We start from the raw sequence: 24,864 nt of genomic DNA on the forward strand, positions 1-24,864 counted from the left end.
GTTTAAATGAATGAGGGGAAAAATCTTTACGATTAGATAACTTTAAACGATTAGATTTCGAAAAGAGTGAACATCGAAGCGTATCATTTTTCCTGTTTCCTGCACTTTCAAGTTTTAGACTGAGATCGATTCTCCCCATTCCAAGGATATCGGAGTCTCGCCACATGATTCGCCATGAGTTACGTGACGAAGTTTCGAAGTTCGGCATTATCGATCTAAGAAATTTGCGAATCTTCGTAATTCGCGCGAGGATGACGCGCCTGAAAAGTACATTAACGAACGCAATTTACGACCTAGCTGCGCGACGCTGTCGCGCGATATGCAAACGTTCGATTACACCGGAGATGCATTAAGTTTAAATTGAATAATGTTCCGTTCCGCAAAATGAGCCTCCATCGTCCGATAACACCTCGGCAATGATAATATATAATTCAATTAATGTCCCGTGCGCGACGGAATACGTTCATTCTAGTTTGCTACTCTCGCCGCATGTTGGTACCCTCTTCAGTTGTTTTTTCCTGGCTCGCATCATGATCTCGCTAATACTCCCTTGCCGGCGCGTGTAACTTTATGGCCGCTACATCCACATTGATGATTTTCCCGTAGCACGCGTTTTACCGCGTCGGCGAGTTAGCAAAATATCGTAATCCGAAACACGTTTCTCTGTCTTTCTCCCTCTTTCGGTTGGTGAAACACGGAAATATGTGTACACAGAGTATCCCGCTTTTACCGTTAATATCCCAAAATGTACATCTTTTAGTGTAATTTATGCTGACTATTTACAGAAGCGTAGAAACGTAGTAATGGCCGGTAGCTGCCGGTTCCATTATTGCCATTTATCCACTAATCCCATTAATACCCCGAAAGGTATATTAATTTTCGATGTAATACTTTTTATCTCTCCCCGACGTTGGATTTAAACCCGGTCACGCTTGATGAAATACACGCTCATATGCGATACACACGCGTGCAATTATCATGGATACATTCGGATCTGAGCCATTTATGTTCTTTATCGTTCATTTGCGCTTTTCCATCGAGGGTATTAATGGCAACGTTGCCGCGGGAGCATTTTTAATTTAAACTGTTCTATGATATCGCTGCTAATTGATTCGATACATTTCATAAATAATAGCCATAAGCACCGGTTTTTTTTTCTTTTTGGTAACATTGATACTACATTCGCCGCGCTTATCTTCCCGAATACGAGTATTTTCACACATTAGCGGAAGGAATTGCGTTCGTATATCATCAACCTCCTCGGATCGAACGTAAACTTTCATATTGTATCATTTTATGTTATCTCGCGCTCGGCGGCGAAATTGCATTTTCGATTCCACGCCGCCACTAACATATTCGTCACGCGGATGGCAAGTGCAAACTACTAGAAAGAAAAACTACGTATCTTAAGAAATATCGCGTACCTGGGTATTCCTCGTATATCCATATCCCATAAACCTTTCATCGTGAGGCGGCACGATATCCTTTGCCACGTAAAATGGCTCATAAAGAAATTCGAAATTCGTCACATCGTGACTAATGTAGACCTTGCCCGTCTTTACATTTTCATGATGTAGATGGTTCGGTGACACGTCCTGCAGCCACCTATAAAATAAAAAGACTTTAAACATCTATGCGCTACGTACCGTCCAAAATTTTATATTTTTGATTAACTTTATATCTTATACATACAAAATTACGAGGTTGTATATATGAAATTAAAAACATAATCTCTGAATAACGGCAAAATTGTCAATTTATTATTAACAAATTATTATTGAAATCGTACAAATAATATAACTTGTAAAAAAAACCATTATGAATTCATGAATTGTCACGTTGGCATTCAATCAATTTCAATCAACGAGTACCAAATCGATTAGTATTTTAATTGTTTCCAATTAATTAAAGCTAACATAATTTCAAGAACTTTATAAAAAATTAATAGGTTATTATTGTTATTAAACAATGTATTTAATATAAAATGTCATTTACCTTGTAAAATTCGTGGCAAACTGATTATGTATGAAGACTTTCTGGTGGAATGGTCTGGCCAAGCCTTTCCTGGCGAGCCTGATCAGCTCCGTCTTATTTTGGGGAAACCTCACGCGCGTGTCCAACTCGTACGTGGGTATTACATAGGCGCACTTATCACAGTTGTCATTTCTGAGGAACTCGTCGAGTACGATCGTCAGATTGAAGCTCGGCACGATGTCGACGTCCGTTAGAAACACGTAGTCCGTCTGGCAGTTTTTGCGCGCTAGGTTCCGCATGTGGTTCTGCGGATAGACGTTCCGTATCCGCCAATTGGTCTGCTCGTTGGGCACGCGGGTCATGAGCTCGTTGAGCGTGGCTTCCGGTTTGGCACAGTCGACGATGTCCGGTAGTTCGAAGACGCGCGGTTGCTTCTTGGGCGTTCGCATCCTTGGCACGGCTAGGGAGAAGACCACTCTCTCTCTGATAGACTCGTAGCATCTCCTCAGGTACACCAGGTAACGCTGCAACACCTCGAACTCTTCGTCGCCGGCGGCATAGAGCGCCACGGACATCGGCCCGGTCCAGTGCAGGGCGACCTGTACCAGCGAGTGTAACTTCTCCACGGAGCTCTGGGTAGCCAGACATACCCGATAAGTTTGCGAGAGCTCGGTGAATCTGTTGCCGACCAGCACCGAGTCGAACGTCCGGAATATTCGCCGGGCGTCCCATCTGCCGAGCTTAATATCCAGCTTGAGACTGTTAGCGTCAGGTGACGTGGGCTGGTAATCCTGGGTGATGCATTCCGACTGTTGCTCGTGCTTGACGAGGGTGCCGAGATTCCATTCGGTGACGGCGCTCACCTCCACTTCCCGCGGGATCGCTTCCGGCGCGCAGGTCTCCGATTGCAGCAGCAAAAACGTCAGCAGCATGTTCGACAGCGCCAGGATGATCACGCTCGTCAAACTGAGATTCCATGGCCGGCATCCCAGCTAGAAGAAAAAGACGAACATACGGGCTCTGATCGTGTATCGCTCGCGTCGTTTTGCGCGGATATCATCTTAAAGTTCAGATTTCGACTTCAAAAATATGCAAGAGTGATTTCTGACTGATGATTAGACAGTTTGGTGGATCAGCAATGTAATGTGTCCACATTTTTGGAAACAAGAAAATTAAGATTAATACATTTTACGTATCTTCCATGTATCAAGAATTAAACTCACCAGAATGATATTAGTCTCGATAATATAGCAATGATATATAAAACAAAATGATAATATATGCGACGATAATTATATAAGCTCTGCCACGAGACGTAAGTTATCGTCGAATTACCATTTTCGTGCTCGAGGAACGGGACGAAGTCGCTGAAAACATGACATAGAAAATAATCGTGAGGCGAATATCGTGTGTTCTCTCGTCATAACGTGTTCGCGTTAAGACCAAGGAGTAGCTCCCTTCGCCGTGGCGCGTTTTATTTTCGCCATTTATTCTTCCAGAACCGCGAGGCACAATGTGTCGCCGGCTAGCGTGAATAATTTCATAGAGATACGTGAGCGGAATAAAACGGACCGTGGCGAGATGAGGCCGGCGTATAACGACGAATCTTGCATTAGTCCCCGGTGGCGGACTAACGCCTCGAGAAAGATTACTCCGAATAAAGCGAATCCTTTATAAAAACAGTCGGAGCACGTGTAAAGTTTGTTATTTATTTGTAGCAGATAATTTGTACGTAAAATACGCGAGGATGGTTCAAATATAAATGGGAATTTGTTTCTATACATGTTATGTGCAACACCACCAGAATGTTTCATATACTATTTTTCAATATAATCCCCCTCGAGTGCAATACATTGTTTCATCGTTTTAAAAGCTTCCTGATTCCTCAATCAAAGAAGGTTTTAGGCAGCTTGTCAAATCAGTAGCTTGGTCGCCGAGCATAAGGTTTATTTTTTTTCCACACGATTTCTCCCTTCTCAAACTAATTTTGTTCAATCGTACACTCTTGTCTGTGACAAACATTCATTATCAAACTGTGCTTAAAGTCTGATTAAAATTTCAAAAGGATTGATCCCTTCATTCGAGAGAAATTTGATAATTATTCGCGCAACATTATTTGGCATTGCTCGCTCAATCATTGTGACAGCATCTGACTGATGACTTTGTGAAGACGCGGATTGTTACGACCTGCAAGGTAAGGCCTGTCAGAACGCATTACAACATGCAAGGCGACACAGATTGATTAGACCGGGAAAGTGAACTTTTCAACTTACATTTCCGTTTATATTTGAACCACCCTCGTATGTTCGTTCGCTCAAAAAAACACAGTTCACTTCGCGGAATAATTTAATTAAAGATATGAATTTTTTTAATCAGATACAAAATAAGAAAAAGTACAATTCAGCATTTTGTTGTTTAGTTGTGCAGCTGCTATAATTTCGAAAAATGATTAGCTTTGAAACTAAAAAAAATCGCTCGTGTGACTAGAATACAAGACTAAAGCAAACAGCAGGAAAATAACACCTGGTAAAATGCAGTCAAGCACGCACGCATTGTTCTACACCTTCTCTGAACGTATCAAAATGTGTAATCGGATTATATCCTTCGCGCGTATTTGCGAGGGAAGTCAAGAAAGTCAAGCAAGGTGCGTTTAAACTGGGGATATTTCGCTCTCTTCTATAAATAGGGAGATTACCGTCGCACGCATTGGGGTAATTTCAGAAAAACATGGTCAAAAGCATAGTTTTTGTTCAAAAGTAAGGAAAAGAAGATGCAATATGTATTCGAATATTTTACTTTCAAAGTATTTTGAATTTAAATAATGGTGAGACTATAAGAAACATTATTCATTATTCATTATCTTCTTAAAATTACAACTAAATATTTTATGGATGTCATTTTATAATATGCACTAAATTTAAATAAAAAAAGATTGCATAAAAATAAAAACTTTAATATTTATGATATATATACTGGAAGAATTAATTACATATATCGGAATTAATGTAATTATACTATCATAAAAGATACAAATACAAGACATCCTTATAGTGATCTATGATTAAAAGTCTACAATATACTCTCACATAAACTTCGAAAACGTTCGAAAGTATATTTTTTATCTATATAGAGAGATAAAAGATCTTTTCCTACGTATAAAATAAAATATTTTCTTTTTATAAATTATACATTCGAATCACTTGTGCGAATAATCCTACAGATCTATAATAGGTCATTTTTAAATAATAATACAATACAGTTACATAACTTTACTAATTAAATTCATGAAATAGAAACGCAATTTCAAAAACACAAAATTCGCAACTTCATATTTTGGCTCTTAGCCAAATATTTTTAGAAAGTTTTTACAAAAATACCTCACTGTGCGACGTTCTAAGTGAGGAACTTACGATAACATTGCAACGGCTGAAGTTGTTTTTAAACAAACTCATGGAAGTGGTTCGGTCACCGGCGAAAGTGCCGAACTGCCGAACAACTTACTGACAACAGTCTGTTGTGACTGTCGAGTGCAGAGCAAGGACCGCTTTACCGTCCTAATTATCGTGAGTCTGTTATCCGACAAAACCCTTTGTAAAAATCAGTGTCAGTCCTATAACAAGATAACAGGGACGACAGCATCGAACGTCGAAAACTAGGTATGGGATCAAGATTAAATCAAGTTTCATTTTTTTGAATTTGAGTAATATTTATAAGAAATAATATTTCATTGTTCTTGCGAAGTAATCGAATCCCGATTAGTTAGTTTCAAATTTTAGAATAAGTGCCCGCAGGATTCGAAATGTACTTATAAGTAATTTCTATCGTAAAGAACTGAATCTTTTACAAGTAGTAAAGCAGTTCAAATATATTTTAATATAGGTAATATATAAGTTACCATATAAAATTGTAATATACACACACACATTATGTTTCACACATTTAATTTCTAGTAAAGTACTCGTAAAAAGTTCGAACATATATCCGGTTCGAGTTTATTTAGAATTAACACTCTTGTTTTTCGAGGAACTCATAAAGAGTTCGAACCCTTTCGTCCAAGTTTGAGTATACTTGAAGTATTGTTTTTATTTTTCGAAGTAATCATAGAAAGTTCGAAACTATAATATGCCAACAGATTCGAACCTGTAAAATACTTAATCCCATTACTACCGAAAACAATGAAAAAGACAAAAGCGAACGAGAAATATCTGTTTTTTTTTTTGTTTAGTTACTGTCTTGATATAAAATATTTTCAACACCAATCAATACAAAAATAACATAAAATAAGAATTATAAAATGTCCAAGGAATGAATTTTTATTTCTATATCATAATCACAATTGTAAACTGATGTAACATCTTATCTAATCAGGTAGAAAAATGCAATCACTGTACAGCTCTCGTAGAACAGACGTCGACTTGCTTTTCCTCAGAGCAAGTGAAATCTCCAATATTTCGTTCTCAATTTGCCGCGGATAAAGCAATACGAGAGGCCCTGATGGGAACCTTAACTTTTTAAGTTGCTTTTAAAATAATCCAAAAATTCTTTCCTGTTTAGAATCGTCATTTTAATATAAACCGAGTTTCGTATTTCTCTTTATATTTTTATCTTTGTAATGAATAATTTAAGAACCCAGCTGAGACTTGCCCTACCGTTCTAGTAAGGATTCCGAGATGAAACGCGATGCTGAAACTTGGTGCGTATCGAGTTACCCACCCTGGAATATCGAACGCTCCAATACCGGCCCTCGGCAAAAATTGCTAAACCGCGGCGAACCACTCGACGCGGGAAATCCGCCCTAATGCGCCTTGGGGGAACAATGTGCATCGCGGGCATAAACGTCGGTCATAAGTATCCCGCCGCAGCAAGTTCCGCGCCGAGGGCAAAGGGCGGCCATGGCGTTACCTACTAACTGCAAACCCACCGAAAATTATATATATACACACCGATAAGAACTTCGCGGGGCAACCCTTCCTCGCACCGCCCCACGTGCTCACCCGCTTTCCATCTGGATGTTCAACCGGCGGAACTAACACCCGAGGTAAGATCTTCGCGCCCGAGGGATATAAATCATTCCTCCTTCTCCATTTCCTTCCCCCGTTCTCTCCGGGCCCCCTCAACCATCCCGCATCGACCTGCGGCCTCACCGACGGACAAACGTTGGCTATTCGGGACGTGCGGTGGTCGTCTTTTCGAGCGCGAGCGCGGGGAAATCTCGAGTGGAAATGCATCTTCTGGAGGAGCCTTGACCGACTTTGAGGAAGCGGATATCGAATGCATTAGGGTGCGAAACGAGTCGCTCGCATAATGTACTCACTCGCGCGATGTTACGCTCCCGCGAGTTACAGCTTGTATGCGGAACGCGCGCGCCCCCCGCGTGTATGTATGTGTAACGCATGTATGCACACCGCAACGCATTACACGCCGTTCCTCTCGCGGGACAAGCTATACTCGATGGGTATGGCAAGCGCAAATGTTTGACGATTCGAAGGCGCATCCAGCGCGGTACGTCAACCCGACGACGTCGCATCGACGGGAAACCGGCGGGAACGACGACATTTTCGACGATATTCCGTGTGTTATCTCAGCGAGCAGGTGTGGAATCATGAATAAGAACGAAGTTTCTGTCGTTTTCCTTAGCTCTTTTAACTCCGTCGATTATAAATTTAACGGATTTCACCCGACACGTTTACATCTGATGTAATAATTGAGTGAAATAGTTTCAATTTTCAACGTAGATTGCAGACAGACCGCGCGCGCGTTCTAATTTAAAATTACCAGCTGCCAATGAAATTATCCAATTATAAGTACCGCGCGGCTGCACTATTGAGAAAACAAAATGTTAACATGCGAATTAATTGCTTAATACCGTTGCCTCAATACCGGCGAACGGCCGGTGCAGTTTTATTATGCTATCGAGCTTTTCGTTTGTAACACGCCCACAAAGCAGTAACGTACACAGTTGCGCTTGTTTGGCACGTTTACCGCGCGTTTTCACAGATAATATTTGAAAACGACAGCGTTACATATAAAGCCCCAGACAGCTATTAAACGTACCGCTGTAAAAAAAAAAAAAATACGGGAAACGGTGCCGTTTGGCGAAATTGTTTAAAGCAACGACGACGGCGAACCGCGAAGCTGGCGAAAAAATTCCGTACTATATTTTTCTTAGTGCGCGCCGAGAAAGACTGCCATTACACACCGCGGCGGTACGTAAACCAACCAACTTCGTCATAACTATTTTCTTATAATCTGTTCGACAAACGCGGTTTTTCCACCATCATGTTTTCGTTCCATTTCGCTGCTTGTCGTATCATTATTACAAAAAAAAAGTGCGGACGAGTACCTCGACGGCGCAATCATCTTTGTTTTGCATAAAGAAAAACGTGGAAGCGACGTTGCAACGTGCGCAAAAACCTATGGAAATGTCGCGCAATGAAGTGAGAGTACACTTGCAGGGTGCTTTTGTTAGGTAATAGAATACCAGCGATCCTCCGTTAAGACATATGTTTTAATCATGGTCACGTAAGTCAATATACGACGAAGAAAAATACAAGATGATACTTGGAATATTTCAAATGCAAGCTGTAAATAGAAGGATTTTTCATAAATGTCCATGTTTGCGAAAGATTATTCCGTTCCGGTAAAATGTTTCTCAAAACGAAAGCATCGCACAAAGTTTAAGCAACAACGTGACAAAAACTGAAGTGGTAAAAGAGATTACAGCCAGAGATAAGTAAGCAAATAGGAATTTAAAAAAAAACAAATATACGTGTCCGTTAAACAAATTAATAAATACCTCTCAACATTCACATTATGAATATCAAGATAAAAGGTTACTGAAAAGCTTCCGCGTGTTATTGCGAAACTTCCAGGCGTTCCTTCTCGTTTACGTGATGCCCTTCGTTGCACACGTCGCTAACGCTCCGCGAAAGGACGCGGAGCGTCGCCGTTGAGAAGGAACATCAGTTGCAGGTATTTTTACAACCCAGTGCGGAAACCCCCGAGTGCATCCGTGCACGCCGGTGTAAAACGCGAGAAAATTCCTGCCGCCGTCGACGTCCCGCCCCGGAGAGGACAACTACCGGTGTCCTGGTGTGTCCTCCGTGTCTGGTGGGCAGATATATTAACTCGTCGTGACGTCGCGCACGGCTGTGGCGGGAAAAGAGGGTAAAAGAGGGACGAGAGACGTCCTCCGTCGTTCCCTCCGCGCAAGGATGTTTGCATACTATTACTGTCGGCAAATCCCCTACGTCGCGCGCAGCGGACGCTCATTACAATTGCAAGAGAGGACCGGGCGCGCGCTTCGAGGCTCTCTCGCTCTCGTCGCAGAGTAATATCAGAATGCATTGGGATGTGCATTCGGAAGTGTCTCGATTCCGCGATTCTTCGAGGAATGGCCATCCAACCCCTCTTATCCGCTTTTCCCTCCCGGCGGCGCGCGACCGGCGACGCAGCCGCCGCATAAAGAGGGAGAAATTTAATATTTTCGAGCTCGAGGGGAAACTCTCTTCAAGTTCATTAAAGATGAACCACGGCACGAGATCATGTACATAACTGAGCGACCTCGTGCGATCAGTCTCTGTATCGATTGATATTTAAAGATTTGGAGGAGAGGGGAGTTTAATTAAACCAGCTGAATTTGCGGAAGAGCGTTTCGAATTCGTATGAGATATTTATTACGATTCTAGATTGATATGTGTACGTGTGTACTATTTGAAAAGTGTATATAATACACTTTCTCCCTTTCGTCCGTGAGATTTTGAATTTCAAACTGTTTGAATACGGATGATCTTTCTCTGATCTCATCATGCTTGCTTGCAGAATCCGGTCGGCGTTCGACGTCGCACAGTGACATCAAACGTTCGTCAATCGAGTCCACCACAAAATAGCATCGTTTCTCCGATAAATGCCGCGCCTCCCATTGGTAAGCAATGGGAGCTCGTGCGGACGTCGCTTGCAAATACGCGGCGATTGCGGCGCGGCGGTAACGGCAACTATGATCCACGTGAAGGAGATGAAAGAGGAAGATCGATAGGCGGATCTGCGCTTTGCGTAGCCGAAGCCGATCAACGTCGGTCGGACAACACAACTGTCGAGGGCGCGCGCGGTTAGTCGATATTCATTCCCGAGGCAAAGAGCATTTACGCAAATGTGTAACAGGCTCAGAAACAGCGATGTAACTAAAAAAAAAGGAAAAAAGGGGGGTAAAAAGAAAAATAAAAAACGAGAGCATGTATTTTCGATGCGGCAAAATACAGCGATAGCGAGCACGGATCGCTAATAATATTGAGCCTGATCGGAAATCTCAAACCGTCCTTGCATCTAATTGTCGCGCACATTTTCCGCGTTCTTACGAACGATCGAACATATCGATTATAGTCAAATAGCCAAAAGCTGTCAGAACACACGGACATCGATAGTCGTACGAAGTTCCGACGACCTATGGGTAATTCGAACAGGATGGAAACTCACGTGCGCACCCAGGTAGCTGCTTGCCAATGTACAGCTCTACACGTCTCTACACGGTACACGAGGACCCGACGGTATAGACACTAACGATAGGTACGTGAAGTACTCTAACGGAGGCGCGGCGACGGTGCCGATGTGTACGGAAGGTGGAGTCACGGCATGATTGATTATGCGAACACGCTGTTATCACTGATTCAGTCTGCAGCGTGTAGCGCGCGTGTACCGGCTGGAATCGACCGTCGAATGTGTGCACATTACACAACTAATCCATTATCAAATTGTGTATTTGGGCTGCGGTTCTCGCTCGCGCTCACGGATCGCGGAACGACCGTATTGCTTCGGGCGGAGATAAAACCCCGGATCGAACCCGTCTGCGAAAATCTCCCGTCCAATTTAGAAAATTAGACATCCAGGAACTAAATTCCTTCGGCTGCGTTTTAATTCGTTGACTTTTTACGTTGGCAATTACACACTCGCGTATGCAATACACGGTTCTCTATATATAAGCACAAAAAAAACTGGCACCATGGTTTAAACTAAGTATCAAAATCTTGTTACTAAAATCATGGTAATTAACACGTTGACTATCAAGCCATATTTGGGAAAAAATCCCTTACAGTTTTTTTTATGGACTTGAGAATCAAATTTATTTGTGAATAACTTTTTTGACGCCATAATTAATTTTTCATTCTTACCCCAGAAGCCCACTGTCAATTTTATTAAATATTTCCTACGAATCTCTTCGTAACTACGATTTAAATGCAAATCGGGGCAGTACGAGTTAACTCGTATTTGGCAGTCAACGTGTTAAAGAACAATAATACATCTTGAAAACGAATCTCTTGAAAACTTAGAGCTTTACGTTCTTGGTTCCGCGCGAAGCGATAGACCGGCACGCGATGACTGCCGGAATCCCGCATTTATACGCTCATCAATAATGTTCTGTAATTCAGCGGGCGACAGGAGATTACGAGAGTGCCGATTGTTTATTCTGCTCCACAGCGCGTGATAGCGCGCGGCCTTCGCACATCCGTGCGAAATTACTTTTGCAACGCAGCTACACGTGCAGCGCGATCACATTTCCGCACGCTCAACCACCACAAGAGATCCAGGATGACTCTCGTGTATTTTTTTCTCTCATATCCCGACGTTCCGGATGCCATCCGGACGGCTTCGATAACGGACGCATGTTCTATGCATGACACTGTCCGAAAACCGCGAGCTGACGCGCGATTTCGCAGTTTTTGATGGGAGATCCGCGTACCACGTATGTTAGATTGACGAGAAAATCCGGATACAATATCTCCTATTGTTAATAAATTAAGGGAATGAAAGAAAGATATATATTTGACGGACTTTTATTACTAATTATTTACATCCGCTATTCATTCTTTAAATAATTTTCTTATCGGACGGATATATTTGCCGTACTTTTATTGCTAATTATTCACATCCGCTATTCGTTCTTTAAATAATTTTCTTTATTATTTAACGTGGAAATACATGGAGATATTTTCGACATATGTATATATAAAATACAGTAATGTATTTCTAGCCTATGTTGCTGCTTTCCTCCAATTAAATTCTTTATACATATTTCAATTAAGTTCTTTATACATATTTCAATAACACATTTACGTTTCAGATATTTTTAATTATCATTCATTTGTGAAAAGTAGGTATACGTTACATACAATAAGTCTTTTCTTGTTGCACAATATTCATGTATTCATTGTTATTTATCAAATTATTGGTTTATCTAGCATGAACAGTTTTTTCACATTTATTGCTTTTTTTCGCTACAGACTGCTTCCATTCACTTTGCCCGATATCAATCTTGATTTGTTATCTCCTAGTACGCTAATCCACGTTCTCTGCTAATGATACATTTTTTTTACGTGCCTGCTTTTATTTCGTATATTTTGTATTCCGCCGTCCTAAAAACATACGATAAATTCTATTCCGTATCGGAGTATGCTGCTGCGAAATGGCATGAAAGAAAGGCCGCGAATGCCGAAGTATAACGGGAGGAAAGAAAAGGGAGAAAGAGAGAGCGCGGAGTTTCGCGTGCAGATAACGGATAAAGACTAAATTCCGCCTTTCAATTTCGCCGCAGTCCCATTTTACTTCTGGTTCAGTGCCTGGATGCGCCTCGCCTCGCCGCGCCGCGCCACGCTACGCCGCCGCCGCGCCGCGCCGGTGCAACGTCGGCGCGCTGCAACGTAACTTAGCTCGAGAATAAACTGAATACCATTCATTACGGTAACCCATCTCGTGCACGGACGCCAACGTCGAAGGCGCCACTGAAAAGCTGAGAATTGGAAATTCTTTGAAACTCGTCCCTCACCTCCCTCTATTCTCGCTCCCTTACCGCCAACCATCGGATACAACGGCTGAAAAGGGCCATTCGAGAGAGATGCGGTCTGCGATAATAAACGAATCTCGCCCATTCCCCTGGCCGAGACGATAGGCCGACGTGCGTATTATCGAACTCTCGAGAGCGGTATCTCTCGAAACCGGGAGCAGCGTTAGAACGTTCGATATCTCGTTGAGTCGTTTTATACTAAGCAGACGCTGATAAAATTTTCACAAAAACAAAGCTTCCTCTATGAGGAAGCAAAAATCACTCTATCATTCGGGCGCCACTCTTTTGGTGTTATTCGTTCATTTGCTTTTGCTCTTAAGTCTGTCTCCAGCGCTTCCGGTGTGCTTGCTCATGAAAATGTATGCCAGACTTCGTTATCTGCTAATAAATTTCTACTTCATCTTCCATCGGCGGAAAATAAGTGGATTAAAAGGGGAATTGATAGAAATTCGCTCTGCAAAATCAATTTCTTACTTGTAACTTCACAAGTTAAATTTTTATTACTTTCTTTTAATTCGCCTGATTTTTTTTATGGATAACAACGTCGGATAACAATGAAATAAAATACTTTAAGGGATACTTTAAAGATAGAAAGACGAGAATTACAAACGTTCTAACGTGACTAAAAGTATTTTTTTTTTAATTTGTTGTCTTGTATCGTATTTAAAGACCGTTGCGATAGCGCTCCAATATCAAGGAACCCTTTTAATCTGTCATCCAGAAACGTTACCCGTGTAATTACCGACTGCATATGAGTGCAAAAGCTAGTTAGTCGCTTTCGATGGGAGTGCTTGGAAAGGGAATCTTACGGCAAAGTCGCGCAGGGAGCAGAAGTATATCACCGCCGCAGGAGTTAAAGACGAGAGTTATCCTCGTCGAGTCGCGAAACCACTGCAATTAAGCAACTACCTTTTCCCTTTCGCCCTCTTCTTTCTTCTTTCTCCTCCTCCTCGCCCCCTGTCTTACTCGCGAACCCATCTTTTTGCGTCTTTACGCGATAATTAGCGCATCTTCAATTTTCCTGCCGTTGCACGTATTTGCTTTGCATAACTTCTGAGATAATTAAACAAGCTGTGATTCTAAGACGTGTCACTGGCAGCCGGCGCGGCGACGCGACGATGCAAACAGTGGTCCACGACGACTTGGGAAACATGGAAGACGCGACAGGCAGTCAAGCCTACTTCGTCGAGTTTTCTGTTTCTCAGACATGTAAATTACGTCACCCGGAGTCGTCTCGGCGAGTAATTATTGCATCTCATGCACGAAGCGCCATTGCACTGAGAACCCATTTCGTTGAATCAACTAAATCCTTGTTTGGATATGGGCAAACAAATTCTTTAGTTAATATAACAACAATTTGGTTAACATAACAAAAATTTTTGTTATATTAACTAAAGAATTTGTTTGCCCATATCCAAACAAGGATTTAGTTGATTCAGCGAAATGGGTTTCTCAGTGTGCTAACGCTGAAAATCAGCCAGGACTGATTAAATATGCGTCGGTGTAACGAATAAAAAATGATATCCTAAAAACGTTAAACGTGAAATGTAAATTGTGAATACGGTTTTTAATTTGTTGAAATACGCATACGTATACCCGTAGGAATACATTTAGCGGTGTAATTTAATAATATATTGCCTCTAAATGTAAAGAGATACGCACAAAATTTTAATTAATTGGAAACGATTTACTTCCTATACAATAATTTACTTTAAATTCCCGAGCAAATATGCCGAATCTTAATTAAGCAAAGAAAAAAAATCTTCGACAAACTCGCGTTTAATAGAGTGATAAATTCAGCTGCATACTTCTCTGGGAAAAATAAATTAAATAATGCCGAATGACCTGGATTACTTTAATTCATACTCTCTGACATATAACAATGCGTAACAACGCGGGAAAAAATTTTTCGAGAATTTTTCCCCGCGTTGTTATGAACGATGAAATTAAATTACTCTCTCGCATATCTCTTATTTCGGAATCTGTAAATATTATATTCGGCGATTGGAATGCGAAAATACGTGTGTTCGTTCTCTAATAAGGGCCCTTCATCAAATTCAGCACGGTACGGCAGCGCGTATTCCAAGATCGTACTTCATCATACAGAATCAGCGCTGTGTATCATGTGAAAAATGACGGGGAGTGTAAGCGTGCAAAACGGAAGCGTGGATGTCGAAAAAAATAAATAAATAAATAAACAAATAAAAATATTTCGTCCAGAGCGCCGAGGGACTTCAGACGGACGGTGTCGGTATTCGGCATCCACTATAATGCAAACGTTTTCGATTCGCATATCCGGCACGCATCCCCGAGCCCATTGAAAACAGCCGGAAACGATAAAACAATATACCTGGTCGCGCTCTCGCGAGCCTCGCATCGAAAACACTTGGAAAATGTATTGAAAACACTCGAAAATGATTGAAATCAAACAAGTTACGAGGTTGACGAGCGAAAGAGCGAGAGATTGGATGGACGAGAGGAGGGGATGAAAAAGAGGACTCTATCGGACATCCTCGCATCCCAAATACACGGGAGGTCGATAGTTCAGACCGATGATTTCGGACGCTGCTCGCTGGCAGGAGATACTATCAACGAGAGCAGTGGCACAGAAGGGTAACTCGACCGCGAATAAATTGGTCGTTTCGAGGTCGGTATATCGTCGAGTACTCTATATTTTCGCTCCGGGCTGGCCGATCAAGCATCCGGCGGATTATACGGACGCTGATTTTCGTCAGCTCATTCGACGACGTGACGTAACGCGAAGCAAAAAACCAGTTACGAACGTTCGACGATACATCTATATTTCTGGGCGCGCACACCTGAGCACCGTAATTCTAAATCCATTTCAGCCCGTCAGTCGTGCATTGATGATCAATACCTATTTGAAATCAATACCGATAGCGTTAAAGAATTATATTGATCCTATTTTAGAATCGTAACATTTTTGCCAACTACTTAAAAATTGAAAATTTGCACTGATCTAATAAAAACTGCCATATTGCAAATATCTTGATCTATTCTTTTATTTTTAAATTTTTGAGTATTGTTTGTGCACCACATGTTTTAATTATTCATTGTGGAAATATGTGGAAAGCTTTGAGATGACCGGAATATTTTATCAAACGTTCATCGGCAGCGAGTTATTGTGGGAATATCGATGAACAGAATGAGAAGGTGAAAGCAGTGAGAGAAATTGCACCACATATTAAAAAAAAAACACGAAATGTAGAACTTTTTAATCTCTTCTGCTGAATGTGCATTCGTATTTATGTACATAGAGAACACAGAACAATAATAAATTCCGTTAATCAATGCCAGAAATGATTATACTTCCAATGAATAATAATCTTCTTTAATATTTGCGAGCGTAATAATTATTATCATTTAACATGTCAAACTTAACGCTCCTATTGTTACTTGCGTAAAAACCATTGGCGTAAACCATTACGAGCTCGTCGACTAGCACCGTGGGAAAAAGGGCTTTAATGTACCCGAAGTAGAATAATAAACGTGCCGCAATTAAAACATAAATAATAACAGTTTACATAAATAATCGTCGGTATCGATGTGGCCGTTAATGAAACGCTGTTAATTATTAGATTTATTCGTTAATAATTGCCAAGCGGAGTGATGAGCCGAGCCGATAATTAACGGGACAACGTAGCAGAGTGGACGAATTAACGCGCGATGAATCCGCAATTAGGAAAAAACCGCCGTCGATTCCACACGGGCATTCATGCAATATACAGGCTTATGGAAGCGTAAAATATGGATAAAATCATCGCTCGCGTGTTTGAGAAACTTTGTTTACGCCCTAGGCGGACAGTGATTACGCCGTTAAAGATTATTTCGATAGGGAGTCATTAAATAAGCTGCTATCATTATAATCTGCTTTTAGATTACGAACAATTACGCACGCATGCATTGGCGTTCCTATCTTAAGCCACGTTATATAAATTTCTGTAGAAAACTGTATTGAAATAAAATATTAGGTGCATTTTACACTCTCAAAGAGATCGCCGTTCTCAGAAAATACAGAAATTAGATTACGCGAAATCAGTTGCGATGCAATAGCGAGTAATGTACCCTCAAACATTAATTGCTCATTCTGGAAGCGTGACACAAATACTATAATCTATTTCTATATCCGTTATAACTTGGAGCAGTCCTTAATTACATGCACATAAAGAAATTAAACCGTCGCGAGACTTCTCAAGCGATTGATATAAACTGTGACGAAGTATATATCGAGTAATTGTATATTGTATATTTTGTTAGATAAGCAACATACGAACTGCTCGCTCGGCAATATTCATCTCTTTTAATCCATTTACTTGCAATATATTCATTATTCGGACGGAAATCGAATCGCCCTGTTTCTTCACGTAATTAATATATGAGCCAACAATTTTCCATCGCGAGATCGTGAAACCTAATACGAAATGAATACGAAAGCACCGTGTATTAACACCCCTCGTTCGCCGTCAACTCATTAAGACAGCTTTTACAGGGCCAGATAATCGGCACGATTATTGCCTCGCCTAAAGCGTCCCAATCAACGGAGCGTATTCTTGTATAGATGCGCGCGTGTCAAGGGATGGACGGGGCATAAACGGATGCCGAGGGAGAAGAGCGAACGTAGAGAAATAGAAGATAATTCTCGTTGTTCTGCGCTGGACGCCCGCGAGGCGCCTACCACTTCAAAGCCACACCGCGCGCGCGCCCATTCGTTTCTCTTGCTCTGCCCTTCTCTCTTTCTCTCTCGCTCTCCCTGTCGAATCGTAACTCTCTCATCGAACCCGGTCTGGCAGTTAATGAACTGCCCTTCGGCAGTAGCAACGTACTCGCCGTCTAGGAACCCAGCCAACCGCTGTAGAACCATTATCCATTTACATAAAGGACCGCCACAGAACCGGAACTGATTATACAGGATTTAAGCCGCGCACCTCTCGCTCCCTCTCTCTCCCTTTCTCCAACATCTGCCTCCCCTCCCCCATCACGGATCGCGGATTAATAGTTGTATTGAATGCTGCGCGATTGTCATGGTCCTGCACTCGCGCGATCGCAAGATGCTGAACACTGTTACGGGAACTATGTGATTACGAGGCGATTCGTGTGTGTTGGTACTCATTGTGCTCAAAACCGTCTCCCTCTCTTCACTTCTGTTCCATGCGTACGATTTTATCGCAGAAATTAAGGATTACGAAGCGACTGACGAAGTGATTCGTCAATTAATGCTGTTCGGAATTTAAAAGAGTTTAAAATGATATTTGGTATATACGATTTTTTTATTACAAGCAAGTACAGGTATAAATTTATCGAGATTTTTTATTTCATTCCACATTTATTTGATAAAAAAATCTATTTGCACACGATGTATTTGAATTCCCCGGGTAAAATATAGATTTAATATCACGTATGATATTATAACGTTTTTATTGTTTATCAATACGTGATTTCCTACAGCTGCAAATAAAGTTTCTCCAAAATATCATAGCTCGATATGAAAACTCATAAGCGTACCTATCGACGCCGGATATCTTAGCCACCATCGATGACAGCGGATACAAATAATAACGCATCGCGCGCAAATACGTGCATCCATCACGGACGAAGCGTATATCCGCGCGCGCAGGAAAGCTGTACATCAATGTCATAAATTATGAATAAGGCAGCAGGATAGCAGCGTAGCTGCCGACGTTATGGATTGCACGAACTTGTTACATCAATTAAAAATCAGGCTAGACTATCTAGCCCTTAGCAACGCGTCGATAACTCGACGCTATATCAAACGGGGGGTGGGGGGGAGAGATAAAAAATTGAAACGGAAAGCAAAAGCAACCGAAAGCTACCACCACCACCACGTGAGGGGTGGTTTCGTCTCAAGTGGCGACATCTCTCTCGCGGTCTACTCGTCGTCGGGCACAGCTGATGTTTGCCAGCAACGACAACACAACAAACAAGGCAAGCAGCAACTCCTCCAACGTCACCGCGAGCCCCCACGACGCGCACTCGCGCGTGCCATCGTCATGCTCCGGGAGTCCCCCGGGCAGCGACGAGTACACCCCCTTGCCGTCGCACCGAGTGCTACTCTCGCGCACTCACCTGAACCATTGATGTGTGCTGGCACGCGAGACAGACGTCCTCCCCTCTTGCTGGCGGCAGCCTGATGGCGTAGTTAGCCGATCGACGTTCACCGTACATCCGCCGTCGCCGTCGATGGTATCATCGACTCCGGGTACGTCCGCACGATGGGCGACGACGCGCACACGTCGCGCGCTGACGCGAGCTAACCGCACGTCCGCACGCACGCACGCACCCCTCGCGCGGCCACGCCCGCGCGTCTTTCCTTGCCGCGCGCGACACGTCAGAGAGATACCCGAAAGGGTGACAAAAAAAAAGGGGAAAGACTCGTGCGTTTATTTACGGATCCCGGGCGCCCTCGCGAGAGTTATCGGTCGGCAGCGGCTTTCTCTCTTTCTCTCGCTCGCGCGACTCGTGGCGTGTCGGCGGGTTAATTCCGCGCATGCGGCGAGCGCGCGCGCAACCGGTGGATCGATCAACCCTCACGGTTGGTAACGCGCCGTTCTCTTGTTATTCAGTTAGAATGTTAGATAGAGAATATATATATATAGAGATTCACCGCCGCGATAGGGGTCGAATAGAGCAGGACAGCTATAGAGGTTCCCAAGTAAAAGTTTGGATATCTTCGATTTCTATTGACTGGTCAATTTGGATGGTTAGACCAAATGTAGGACAACCGGCAACCGCATTCAAAAATAGAAAATAAATTTGGGAAAAAGATTAATTTTTAAGAGAAATGAAAAATCTATATCACAGCAAATATATTTTTACAGTAATTAAAATATTTAAATTTTTTTTTCTTTTTTTTTTAGATTAAGTTATAAATATATATATATATTAAAAGATATATTTAAGATATATTAAAAGATATGACTGTTAAATTCGTAGTATCAAATTATACTCAATTTGAGTCATTTTTAACCATTCCTATAGGTAGCCACTACTCCTACTTAACATGCCATTAATTTAATTAAACCAATGGAGTTAAAATAATACTGTTTTTGTGTTAAAATAATAAATTTCGACACGTGGCAATTAAAAATAACAAAATGTTATTTAACTCAAGGTACTGGTTTAAATTTCATTCTTTAATATTTAACAGTGTAAGATATATATAATAATGTACGCATATATTAAATTAAAATATACAGCGTGTAAAATTATGAGTAAAATTCTATTCTGAAATCTAATGCAAATTATAAATTATCTCTTTATTTGAGGGCTCTTGACAGCGTAAAGTAGGCTAATTGATTATTTTCTCAGAGTACACAGCATATAATGTGTGATTAACTTTATATAATTTATAACTTCAGAAATAACAAAAATGGTTTTGTATGTATGTCCTACCAAATTTCACACACTTATATGCATATTTCTCTATTGCATCAATTATTTATCAATTTTTATAAATAAAAAGTTTAAAAGTCAAAAACACCCAGAGCAACGCAAAATGAGAAAAATATTAAAAATATTTCAGCATCGGCAAATTGAAAAACAAGCAACGCTGGCGCTTCTATGAAATCTGTGAAAATAATTTTGGCCGCGGGCGATGAATTGTTCAGGAACAGCGCATGATTATAGAAGCGTAATAACGGATTTAGCCATGACCGTAGCGGCGGAATCATCTTCCCGAATAACCGTAGCGCGTTTACATATTCAGGAGAACAACCGCAACACGGAGGGGACGAACTTTACAGTCGCTGTCGCTGATTTTCCAGATCTTTAACTTTAACTCGACTAGAACACCATTTTATCATGGCCGATAAAAATGCTCTTTCGACGCTCGTCGGCTCCAGTCATCTCTCTGTTCTTGGCAAGCGTTTTCCACGATCGTCGTCGGCTAAGTAGAAAGAACTTTGAATAATTTCAGAATCGTGTGGAAGACAAGTTTGCTGTACGTAACGATTATGTATACCACACGTATCCATTTGCATATAAAAACGCACACGTTACAAAGATATAGAAAATACTTAAAAGCAAATATGGAGAATTAAAATGAGAAAAATAAACGAGTTTTATTAGAGTTTTAAGCAATACTCATATATAACTTACTTGTAATAATTTTTTCAGAACATTTTACTCTCCTTGGCTTAAAAAGAAGGATTATGATGTATAAATTAAAGTGATTCACTTTTTCCTTTCGACACTGTTAAAATTTCAATCTTCAATAATAACGTATTAGGGCAATTCCAACTTTGGAAATATTTTGTATCAGTCGCGTATAATGTACGTATTCATGTTTACGCTCAGATATATTACTCTCGTCGCGGCATCAAGGGGGTAACGATATGGCAGGCATACGAATCGCCGGATATTAAGTGAATTATTTATTTGGATGGAATTAAGTTTAAATATTTTATCCTCAAACTAATCTCCTGGGTACGGGCGCAATTTATTTACTGGTACCTCGTCGACCCGCCAACCGAGTCTCGACAACATAAACGTTCGTGCGACAAAGTATGTGAGTGTGAGTTCTTGGTAGGATTCGCTACCCAGTTATAGCTTGCCAATAAACTAACGATATCGCGACCCAATCAAAAATAAAACTGTCCATCCGCGGAAACAGATAATCAATATTTTGGCATTTCAAAGTAAAATAATTAATAAAAATAATTTTTTAAAGCGGAGTAATCAATCATACTTCTAAAGAAAAGAATTAATTATATTTTGCACACAATGTACATTAAAAAACCTGCTAAAAGAATAAAATTATAACAATTGTAATATATGTATATAGGTATGTACTAATATTTTTGTGATACATATACATGTATAAAGTTTTTAAATTTAACTTTTTAAGTATGCATGTATATAGATATCTTTTCCGATCAAAATAATAAACTTTCTTTTCCAAATAAGCATTAAATTTAATGAATTTAATCTATAATAACAGCTCGTTTAAATTGACTAGAAATGTAACCAAAAGACAAAATAATTTAAATAAATTTGTAGTTTGAATATATTGTTATGTCAACAAGCTGGTTAACGTACGGTCTTGGTCTTGGTCTTTGTCTTGCGACATTCAGCACGTTGTTACGTACACAAAGTCGCCACACCATTCTCTCGCTGACATTTGAGCAAGCAGGTAGCGGTACTTACATGTTCCATGTGTCATTAATGTCATTATATTACTTCCTGAGACATGACAAGGATAAAGATACCAAATGCTTTCATATCTTACAATTATTACAATGAACTATTATTTTACAAAATTACAGAACGAGATATTCTGTCATATTATAAGCGAGACTGCCGTACAAAAGGTCGCGCAAAAGAGTTTTTTGATAATTACTTCACCATCATAATTAGCCATGAGTATTTTCGCGAGTATTTTCGTGAGTGTTTTCGCGAGTACGACGAACCTAACAACTCTATCTCGTTTTGGGAACAAAAGGAGGCATTGAATGCCGGTGGAACAACATTGAGGCAAGTATTATAATATTTTTATGTTCCTTGTGTTATCTGTTTAATCTGTTTGATTGTTTGATTCGTTTATTTAGATAATTTAAAAAAGAAACAGAGAAAAAGATTTATATATATATACATATATGAAATTTTGTAAAAGGTTCTACCTGAAAATAAAACTTTTCTAAGAAATTGTACAATTATTTAAGAATTTATTTGAAGAACGAATATATAATTCGATATATGCAATTATTTTTTGAAATATTGATTATTGTGATCATTACTATAATTTGAAATCTTATATGTGGTTCTTATATGTTACGGGATTAACCCAGGATTATTATCGATCTAGTCAATAATTTCGCTATTACGTATCGATCGTTGAGTGATAAAGTAATATTTGTTTTATTTTGAGATAACGGAGATAAATTTATTTAAAAAAATTGTATCCAATAATATATGTGCATGTATGAATATGCATCCACAGTTAACGCAAATATAAAAAATTATGATATATCTCGTAGACATTCGGTGCCTTAAAATGGACGGGCCAAAATAGAATTAGAAAGAATATTTGATCCCGGATCGATGCATTCGCATTCTCGCATACGCAGAGAAATGAGAGTTCACTGCATCAATGTATTATTTGTCTGGTGACACATTTTCATATATGTCATGAATTACTAATTGTCTGAGGCAATTTATAAAGCAATCTCATAAATATAAATAATAAAAATAAAATGTATGTTACAGATAGTGTGTATTTGTATAACTTTGGTAAAAAGTCACAAATAATAGAATTTTAATTTACAAAAGAGATATTGTAATTTTTAAATCTGATAAAGCTGTTGCATTTTATATTTTATTACATTTTTTGTTGAGTACATTATGATAAGATTTTTATCAAAATTATGAACATTATGAGGATATAACGTATATAAAGTTATTTTAGAATCATATTAATGTCAAGTACATAACAGCAATTGATTTTTTGAGCTTTTTGTTCAGAAATTTTTAATTACAAAGAATTTAATTAAACATTGAAAAGTAAGATTAAAATATAGGAGATAAAATAAAACTAACAAATAAAATATTGATTTTTTTTAAGATAAAATAAAATTAACGAATAAAATGACTTTTAACGAATAATTGACTTTTTTAAGATAAAATAAAACTAACGAATAAAATATTGTTTTTTTGAAACATGAAACTTTTATTTGAATTTCCTTACGCCTTACGGTATCACATTTTACAAACAATGAATATTACGACATGATATTTTTCTATACATTTATTTGAAATAAAAGTAAATCCATGAAGATAATTAAAATAAATAAATAAAAAGATAAATAAAATAAATAAAAAATTTATGAGCTAAAAAAGAAACAAGCACAGTAACAACTGTGCCGCAAGCAACAACGTAGAACTACGTCAACTGTCACTATTTCATGTTAAAGTATTCAGCGAAGGAAAGTAGACGTAGGGCTACGTCAACTGCCTTTGGCTGAATAATAGTGACAGTATTAATCGACAGATATTAATCGGTGTAATAAGACAATATATACAGAGATTCTTGCAGTGCATATATAGGTATTTCTTACAGTTATAAATAAAAGTAAAGTGAGTACTATATAAATTCTAGCAGACGAAATATTTTACTTACGTACATTATTGTACCGATTAATGAAAACCGCGCTAATAGTTTTCATTTGTACACTGGAAAAAAAAATATTTAGATCCAAGAAAATATTTATTTAAATAGTACCAATAACTTATTTACTTAATATAACCACATATTTATTTAAAATTAGATATCTTTACTTAAATTAAGTAAAAATATCTAATTCTAGATAAATATGTGATTATATTAAGTAAATAAGTCATTGGTACTATTTAAATAAATATTTTCTTGGATCTAAATATTTTTTTTTCAGTGTACTTCTTGGTACAGTATCCAAATTTTATATCCTAATTTTTACAGTTTATAATAATAACTTGGCTTTATAACAAAGCTAAGTAAAATGATGTGATTTATAATTATTTTGTCATAGAATAAAGAAATATTTTTGTATACAGGTTATTTTAGAATTAATAGCAATTTTATATTATTTATATTAAAATATTTAATTCTCAAGCAATATATGCACACACACACACACACACACACACACACACACACAGATATGTGTGTGTATATATATATATATAAATATCTGCTATTAAAAAAGATTTATATTATTATCAAATATTTTAACTTATTTATCACGAATTTATTCACTAATTTCGCGTTGCAGCTCGCATTAGACATTTGTTGTACGCATAATAGCGTGTATTTTCCGCGTTTCTATGCACGATCGCTATTTCGACAAACGGGCTTTATCAATTGTTCACCTGTCCTTCGCGACAGATAGACGTTAACAAATGCGTTCGGGGTCAGTAAAACTATTAAAATTATATTGTCAATCAATTAGATGGATGGGCTACAAAAAATTATATTAAAATTGGCGCTTTATGAGAATAAATATTAATGAGAATAAAAAAATGATCAGAACAAATATTAATTATTA

The 24,864-nt window shown here is 39.3% G+C and overlaps 1 protein-coding gene across 2 annotated transcripts in view; it reads right to left on the reverse strand.

Annotated features, from left to right (window-relative positions):
• The window catches only part of LOC139775834 (beta-1,4-glucuronyltransferase 1), a 32,355-nt gene extending 13,057 nt beyond the window's left edge, over window positions 1-19,298 (reverse strand). Inside the window, exons 1-3 of one of the 2 annotated variants that reach the window (XM_071712134.1) lie at window positions 18,914-19,298; window positions 1,996-2,966; window positions 1,425-1,605 (exon numbers count right to left, since the gene is read on the reverse strand). In XM_071712134.1, coding sequence (XP_071568235.1) covers window positions 1,425-1,605; window positions 1,996-2,966; window positions 18,914-19,012 — 1,251 coding nt within the window. In that variant the 5' untranslated portion in view covers window positions 19,013-19,298. Of the gene's footprint in view, window positions 1-1,424; window positions 1,606-1,995; window positions 2,967-10,446; window positions 10,554-18,913 lie in introns of those variants that run through there. The other variant, XM_071712135.1, reaches the window with a different exon arrangement.
• Window positions 19,299-24,864: the final 5,566 nt, after the last annotated feature.

Source organism: Temnothorax nylanderi, unplaced genomic scaffold (assembly GCF_030848795.1).
Source record: "Temnothorax nylanderi isolate EJ_2023f unplaced genomic scaffold, tnyl_v1.0 TNYL_tig0106_pilon, whole genome shotgun sequence".
NCBI classification, from domain to species: Eukaryota; Metazoa; Arthropoda; class Insecta; order Hymenoptera; family Formicidae; genus Temnothorax; species Temnothorax nylanderi.